Source organism: Phasianus colchicus, chromosome Z, assembly GCF_987193195.1.
Source record: "Phasianus colchicus chromosome Z, bPhaCol1.hap1.1, whole genome shotgun sequence".
Classification (NCBI taxonomy): Eukaryota; Metazoa; Chordata; class Aves; order Galliformes; family Phasianidae; genus Phasianus; species Phasianus colchicus.
In genome coordinates this window covers 1,741,994-1,750,304 of record NC_143476.1, presented here as the reverse complement: position 1 = coordinate 1,750,304, position 8,311 = coordinate 1,741,994, and the positions used below count along the sequence as shown (strand labels likewise).

The 8,311-nt window shown below is 51.1% G+C and overlaps 1 protein-coding gene and 1 long non-coding RNA gene across 2 annotated transcripts; both read right to left on the bottom strand.

Annotated features, from left to right (window-relative positions):
* Positions 1 to 254: 254 nt before the first annotated feature.
* On the bottom strand, positions 255 to 4,599 carry LOC149912185 (rho GTPase-activating protein 32-like). Its single transcript, XM_090130922.1, has 11 exons — positions 4,358 to 4,599; positions 3,937 to 4,014; positions 3,163 to 3,285; positions 2,907 to 2,984; positions 2,512 to 2,593; positions 1,888 to 2,031; positions 1,509 to 1,611; positions 1,281 to 1,413; positions 1,033 to 1,115; positions 788 to 895; positions 255 to 426 (listed from the first exon to the last, which is right to left on the bottom strand). Exons 2-11 carry the CDS (start codon positions 3,988 to 3,990, stop codon positions 255 to 257), a joined length of 1,080 nt encoding a protein of 359 aa, XP_089987048.1. The 5' UTR covers positions 3,991 to 4,014; positions 4,358 to 4,599.
* A 1,451-nt stretch (positions 4,600 to 6,050) lies between these two features.
* Positions 6,051 to 8,013, bottom strand: LOC149912184 (uncharacterized). Its single transcript, XR_016462286.1, has 3 exons — positions 7,902 to 8,013; positions 6,247 to 6,462; positions 6,051 to 6,146 (listed from the first exon to the last, which is right to left on the bottom strand). It is a non-coding gene; the product is annotated as an uncharacterized LOC149912184 (long non-coding RNA).
* Between the last annotated feature and the right edge of the window lie 298 nt (positions 8,014 to 8,311).

Genomic DNA, 8,311 nt, shown 5'->3' with positions numbered 1-8,311 from the left:
GGAAAAACCCAAGGAAATGGGGGCAGGGAACTGAGAAAGCTTCGCTGCCACACTTGCATCAAGCTTTTCCTGCGTGCAAACCATAATAATGACGGTTTCCTCCTTGTGAAGTTTGGGCTTGGACATTCTCAGCATCCAGCAACAGGATGCCATACCCTAATGGAAGTCCAGAGGTCTGCTGTCCCCTTGATGGTAAAAGAGTATCTCAAACATCCTGGAGAAGGCCTGCATTTGGTCAAGGTGTCAGGTCAAGATCAAGCTAATGGAGGAAGACACTCACCTGCTGCATCTGCAATGTCTGCTCCGGATTTGGAGCCGAAGAGGACGTCAGTGTGGTTGATGATGAATTCCACCACATCCGACTGCGTCTGCAGCTCCATGCAGGCAGCTCTTCCGCTGGCGCAGGCAGACTCGTTCTGCTGTGATCTGTAGAAAAGGCAGATTTTAGAAGTCATTTCTCCAAGACCGTTTCCCCGAGTCTGAATTGTTGCAGCCAAAAGCTGTCAGCTGAGGCTCTGGAGACTTCCGCAGTGGGCAATCAGTGATGCCACTGCAGAAATTCCCCTGGATGATCAAGGACACGTCAGTCCCATCTCAACAAGACTGCAGAAATTGTCACCTAGACATTGTGCCCGTGGGGATGGAGAACAGCTCAGGCTCCTGCTCTTCTGTCAGCCACAGATTTTACAGAAGAAGAGCACATTTGATGGAGAAAAAGGGAGCACTGTTTTTTTTTTTAATGGAGAACAGATGTAAGTGTTGTGTTGAAACAGAACCAGAAGTTTACCTTAAGAGGTTTGGAGCCCACACAATGGCTAGGTTCTTGGCATGCATGTTTGTTATACTGGAGCTCCCAGCCAGACACGCCAAGTGTCTCATCAGATACTCCAGAGTCCTGGAAAACAAGAGAGGCAAACGTTCAGCACCAACGAGCATGCCGTGCTGGAATTCAGAAAGACAAAGGCTGGAACCGCATCGTTGCCCTCTGCAATGCAGCAGGGCTGAGCTCAGCAGGCTGAGGGCAGCACTGACCTGTAGTGAGGAGCGGGCAGCTGCTGGATGACGTCCTGCATTCTGAGCAGCCGCTCCTCCTCTGTAGCGGCACCAACAGCATCCTGGAGTAGTGCAGAAAGGGAGCGAGACACCAATCAGGCTAGTACACCACTGCGAGTAAACCTCGTGGGGCTGACAGCAAAAGGGCCTCCGAGCTGGGGCACTGCTGCAGCCATCTGCCAAGAGGCCCAGGAAGAGGGAAATGAAAGACGTGGCCTTGTGCTTACCGAGAACTTGCCGTACAGCTGGTGGGTGAGCAGAGGGTTCGGGAGCTCCCTGAAGTACATCTTGCAGAGGGAGCTCACGCTGTGAATGTCACGGACGGTGAGCTCAGGAATCTGCTCCGACTCAAATTCCTGCCTGGAGAGAAGGACGCAAACCCGGTTGAGCGAGAGGAAGGCAAGCCCAAAGCCACACCAGATGCACTCAGGCTGTGTCAGTCGCAGCACTCTTACCGCAGCCTCTGGATGTTGGACGCGACGCCGGACAGGCGGTATATCCCCTGCACCACGCCGTGCTGCTCAATGAACTCAGCGCAGCTCTGGAGGACCTGGGGGACTGAAGAACACGTGCCAGCCGTCAGTGGAGCTCCTGATTCAATCGTGCTGCAGGCTGTGCTTCACATCCTATCCACTAAGCCCAGCCAGGCTTGGCTGAAGCAAATACAGATGTGCTTGTCTCTTAGGAGCATCCGCCTCACTTTATCCTTCAGCCATCAACTCCCATTACACGTGTCTCCACTGCTATCAGCCTGCCCCCTGCTAGATATGAGCTCCCTTTCATCTTCTTTAGATGCCCAGCAGAGGAAGATCTCAGGAATGGGCAGCTCCTTACCATCACGACCGGAGTGGAGAAGATGCTCTCCCAGGTCACCGCCAAACACCCTTTCCTTCTCCACCTCCCGCTTGGTCGGTTTCTTTGGGCGGGCCTTCACCAAGGAACGAAGGAAGGTGAGGATCTTGCTGCGTTTCTTGGGCACTGCACAACAAAAGGAAGAAACCAGGTCATTTCAGGTCTGGCTCCGTTGGACGAGGCCGAGCACAGCACATTCTACAGGGCACGTCAGAACGGGAAGAACATTACCAACCAGTACATACAAAAAGGGATTTTCCCCATCTCTGGAGGAGCCCAAGGCCAGGCTGGATGGGGCCCTGGGCAGCCTGATCTAGTCTCACATTAAATGTGGGGGCTGGGAGACCATCCTGAGGCAGGAGGGTTGGAGCATGATGATCCCTGAGGTTCCTTTCCATCCCAAGCCATTCCATGAGTATTCTATAGTTTCCCCAAGTCCAGTCATAAACCCAGGAGGATTGGGCCAAATCTCTGCCCCATGGTGTGCATGAAGAATCATCAACCCAGAGGACAATGTGGGATGGATAAAGGAGGTACTAAACATGGAACATACCCCCAAAAAGACTTCATTTTGCTTTCCCACACCATCAAATGTAACATCCATACCTGGCTTTGGCACAGAATTGATGAGTGCCTCAGGAATGTTCTTATTAATGAGTTCCACACACTCCCCTGGGAAAAATCCAACCTGTAACAAGAAGAGAGGCCAACTATTGCATGCAGCACTTCTCAGGTCTGAACTGTTAAACCAAAAGCCACGTAACATTTCCCTCGGAACGTGCTTGCCTGACGTTCCATAAGACTATCCAGCAGAAAATGGCCATAGTTCACAGCATAAAGGTAATAATTTTTCAACATTAGCAGCCAAAGGCAAGGTCCTCTGACACCGACACAGGGAAACTGTTTATGTCCATTAGGCATCCTGTGCAGGCAGAGCAGCTCTAAGCTGAGATTCCTGCCTTTACTGAAGTTGCACTCTCCAGTCTGAAGCTTGTGCCTACCTGGAAGCCGAGCTTGCCTCTCCACCAGGGGGTCAGCTCCTTTGGTGGCATGTCGATGACACAGATGATGTCTCCCACCTGCAAGAGATTGCAACGTCAATCCCAGCTTCAGCACGGCTGGGAGGAAAGCACAGCTCAAATGACTGCATTCTTCTGCACTGCCAAACATCGCCGAGCGTGAGAGCACTTGCACCAGCGCAGCTGTGAAGGCATTTGCCACTGTAAAATAGAGCATGGAACGCCTTGAACTGCTTACCTCAAAGGAGAGTTCATCCGCTGCCTGGGCAATGTGTCTCTTAATAGCATGGGCAGCAGCAATAGCTGGAATGTTCACAGGTGCCACCTCATTGTCCAGCAGGGGCTTCCCCTTGTTCTCAGTCTGAAACAGAGAGCACAGGCCACGGTGAGGAGCTGGGAACCAACAAGGAGGATTTCAAGGTGAGGAGCACATCTGCAGAGAAAGCTGCAGGAAATGCACTCGGTCCTTATCGTGGGCACTTCAGAAGGAACTGCAAGTCTAATAACGGCTGTTTCTCTCCCTGGTGTGCAGCAGGCACACGCCAGGCAATGCAAAGATGCATCTCTCCCCACCCAGACTAATCAGCAATGGCACTGACGCAGACAGGTGGCCTTGTCCATTTTGCCCCCTCCTTTCCTACGCTCTTTGTGCAGGAAGGCTGGCTGTTTAAGATGCTAGGAGACCGTGAAGAGGGAAACCAAAGCTACGGCTGCAGTTACAAGGTGCAAACAGTGCCATTGCAAGCACCAAGCAGCTCTCTTGAGCAGTCCAACCAACAGCGAGGCCAAACAGAGCAGAGAATGATTGTTGTTTCTGCAGCCATTTCAAGGGAAAAGTCAGTAGAGGACAAACCCCACAGCCGAGATGGCTCTGGTAATTTTAAAAACTTGCCACGCTTGCACTACTGTCTTGCCACAGAGGAGCTCTCTTGGAAAGCAGGAGAGCACATCTGCGGCTCACTCTGCTGGCTGCAGTCAGGGAACAAAGACCAATCAGAGCTTCATACTCTACCTCTGTCCATGCCAGGTCAGGCCCACAGCTGATCTCGCTGCACGCCACAGCCATCAGCGTAGGTGTGACAAGCTGGAACTGAAAAGAAACACACTTTTATTTTCTCTGTTCACATCTCTGCTGTGCTCCCTACAGCTGTCGGGCACACTCACACAGCCCAAGCACGCCTGCTGGTGTCCCTGGTGATGCTGTGCAGCTCTGCACAAGCTGGGGCTGGGACTCTTTGCCTAAGGGATTGCTTTCCATAAAACCAGCTGGTCACAGCACCACAGACAGCATCCTTCTGAGGGCTGAGCTGCAGAGCACGTGGAGAAAACCCACACGTGACCAGCGTCCCATCAAAGCTGGATGAGGCTGTGTTACTAAACACGGGGCGTCACAGGCTGCTAAAGCATGTGGGGGGACAAACCATGGCAGGTACCTGGCAAGAGATCAGAACGAGGGAGAGAAATCTCACGAATCCGCAGCCTTTCCTTGTCACTTTGCTCTGATCTTCCACGAGCAAAAGCTGCAGCAGGGAAGCAGGCAGAGGGTGGAGAGAGGAGAGAGAAAGAGCAGGTCAGTTTGCTTCCACGGTTTAGCAAAGACTACGAGGGAAAATCCAAAATCTGCCCTCCCTCAACTTAAAAACTTAAGTTTTCAACTTAAAACCATTTCCCCTTGTTCTGCTGTTATCTACCCTTTCAAAGAGTTGATTCCCCTCCTCTTTTTAGGCTCCCTTTAGGTACTGAAGGCTGCCATGAGGTCACCCCACTGCCTTCTTTTCTCCAGGCTGAACAAGCCCAGCTCCCTCAGCCTGTCTTTGCAGGGGAGGTGCTCCAGTCCCCTGATCATCTCTGTGGCTCGCCTCTGGACCCTCTCCAACAGCTCCCTGTCTTTCTGGACACTGTACTGCAGCTGGGGCCTCACAAGAGCAGAGCAGGGGGGGACGATCACCTCCCTGTCCCTCATGGCCACCCCTCTGCTGATGGAGATAATGTGATCCTATGAGCTCCGCCAGCCAGCAGTTCTCAGCACTCACTGTCCCCCCGTCTCTCCCACACTGTCTCAGCTTACCTACAAGGTGCTGCACAGGACGGTGTGAAGACAAAGGGACGCAGTCGGTGCACAAGTGCAACAAGCGAGCTGCTCAGTCAGAGCTCCAGCGCTCCAATGAAGGGACGCAGCACGCACTGCTCCTCCCCTCATTCTAGCCCTTATGACATCACTGAGGGCCACCAGGCTGCTCCACCACGACGGACAGGGTGGGGAGGCAAGACCAGTCACAAGGGCAGAAGATTCCAACAGCCCAGCCCAACGTTCTGGAATCAGGGGCTGCTTGGAATTCTACCCCAGCCAAATCCTGGAGAAGCTGGCACGGGGTCGTCATGACCAAAGCGCAGGACCTGGCGCTTGCTCTTGTTGAGCCTCGCACAACTGGCCTCAGTGCATCCCTCTGGAGGGCCTTCCTGCCCTCAGCCAGATGGACGCTTCCTCCCAGCAGCGTACCTTGCAGTGCTGGGCCCATGTCAAATCCACACTAGAGTGGCTTTTGTTACATTCAAGGGCATGTTGCAGCACCCATCTATTTCACCTGGAAGGAAATAAAGCAGGAGATGGGAGAAACACAGAACTACTGCCAGACTGCTTTATCCCTTTCTTAGCCCAACTTCCCTTGCCTCATCCCCTACCCCAACTCCTGGATGATGCCCACGGGCTGATAGTTGGATCTCAAGTCCATAGGACTCCTTTCACAGGGCTCCATCAAAAAGGCTGTCACACTTGTTCCGTACACTCACACTGACCCAGCAGTGGTATCACAGTCACTTAACACACACACAACAACCAAACCCCGAGCATGCACATCCCTTCCTGCGTGACTGCAGCCCACAGCTCCCCTTCACACCTCCGTGGATCTCTGGTGTTTTACACGGATGCAGCCTCGCTGCAGCTCCGTGGCTGTCACACAAGGCCTGCAGGACCTCTTTCTCTCCAAACCCCGTCTGCAGGCATTGGTTCACGAGGTTCACCTCCTGCCCTCCTGAGCAAAAACAAGCACTAAGAACAAGAGCAAAGCACACTGGACTCGACCTGGCTGGATCCCCAACCCTCAGTCCTTTCAGTCGTACCCTGGTGTGGAGACTCATCCCCAAAGCCTGGCTGGACATCAGCACAGGCATCATTCTTCAAACGCCCCATCCAAGCAGCAAGGGATCAAAGCGTTGGCACAGCTGAAACAGAAATGCTGTGTGAGTTTCCTGTTAGCACTGAGCAGGAACAAATCTACCGCTGAGCAGCAGGATGTGAGACAAGCAGCAGAAGACACCCAACCTGCAGAACCAGCTCGTTTGGGGTCGGTCCAGATGTTTGTCTGCTCCCTTCCCTGGCCCAGGCCAAGCTTGTGAGCTGCTCCTCCTTGGTGCAGGGGGAAATGGTGCAGATGCCATGTGGTGGCTATGCACAGCATGCCTTTTACTTGCTTTTCCTATCTCCATCTTCCATTAGCAAACAGCATCTCCAGCCTCCAGAGATCACTGAGTCCAACCCCTGCACAACAGTGAAAAAAAAGATATGATAAGGGGTACTTAAAGCACAGCATCTGTAATCAGATCAGACTCCTGCACTGTGAAGACTTCCATGAGTATTCCTGCAGAGTGCATCACTTAGTCTCTCTTTAGCCTTGTGTTCATGGTTTTCCTGTAAGAGCTTGTCTAAACACTGCCTATAATCGTGGTTATGCTAGAAGCATTTGGATTTCTTGATCCTCAGTGTGATTTCAGTAACAAATCCAGATGCTTTTTTGTTAAGGGCAGCTTTCAATTTCTCAACTGAAATTTCAATATTGCATTAGGTGTTGACAACCACGGGGCTGCAGTACAGAGAATTACAGGGAGATTAATTTCTCCATCTCCATTCTCCTAGACATTTATGATTACAGTGATGTAGTTATATACAAAGTTGCAAGATACCAAAGCTAGAATAACCTCTTGGTGCAGCAGGATGTCTGGAGCCCAAGTGCAGAGTCTCAGTGTTGCAAAGCCTTGAAGAGGTGCACGGTATGTGCTGGGGCTGATGACACAGACCCTGGAGCAAGGCCAGTGTGATGTTAGAAACTTGACCAGCAGCTGATCTGTTGTCAGCCATTTCTGGACACAAACGGGATCTGGTCGACTTAGGACATGACCTTTGGGCTGGAGAGCAACTCCCCGAGGAATCACACAGCCACTGCAGACCGTTGGCAAGAACCCCATACCAAAACAGCTCATCTGCAATCAGTTTTTAATCTGTGCAGCAGTGATTGGAACAGGCGCACGCTCTCTGCAATTGCAGGAATGTTCACAAGTGGAATGTGCATCACCTGTGTGCTCCAGCTCTTCTGTGTGCATGCTAGGAGAAGTGATCCCCCTGCACCCAGGGCTGCAATAAAGTCCTGTGGGCTTTCTAACCTGCCCACCAGCAGCCCAGGCTGCCCAGAGCCACATCCAGCCTGGCCGTGGATGCCTGCAGGGATGGGGCATCCACAGCCTCCCTGGGCAACCTGTTCCAGTGCCTCACCACCCTCTGGCTGAAAAACTTCCTCCTCACATCCAACCTAAACCTCAACACCCCTCGTCTCAGTTTAAAGCCATTCCCCACGTGTCCCATCACTGTCCACCCTCCAAAACAAAACACCTCGGCTGTTCAACACTGAAAGAGCAAAATAACCCACAGCTCTTACTTCCACTGTATGCAGTTAATTCCAAACTTAAGGTCACAGGTTAATTACTCATGTGATCCTTCCTGACAGAAGAACTACTCGTAGTGATGTGTAGGAGTAAGGAACTGTTTGAAAAGGTCATGGACATATTAGAACTTGCAGCATTTTTCTTAATAGATGCCTACATTGCAAAGCATTTTGTAAAACACACGTTACAAGTACTGTGCATTGGATTACACTATATCAAACTCTAAGTAACAATACAGGTTGCTTTTAAATCTACACTTACATGCTAACTCCTTGATAAAATTCCTGACTGCCTTCAGTTTTATAGCCAAAGCAGTGTTTGAGCTGGTAATGTACTCTTGAACAGCACTGCTGCCTTCAGCATTTGTATGTTTAGATCTGAAAAGAGAACTTGGTCATTATTTCACGATGAGAGAATCTTATATGACAAAACAGAATTACAAAAATCTGACAATACTGTAAAATGCCAGCGTAAGAATGTGGCTTTGATTTTTTTTTTTCTTTTTTTTTTTTTAAATGGTGAGTGTACCATTAATTCAAGACAAGAATTTTGTTTGTAAGTCGATCTCTATAACTGTTCTTGGCATCATTCTGTAGGATGAACTAGATACATGGAATTTGGCACTGGCTCCCCAGGGCAGTGGTTTGGCACTGAGCTGACAAAGGCCAAAG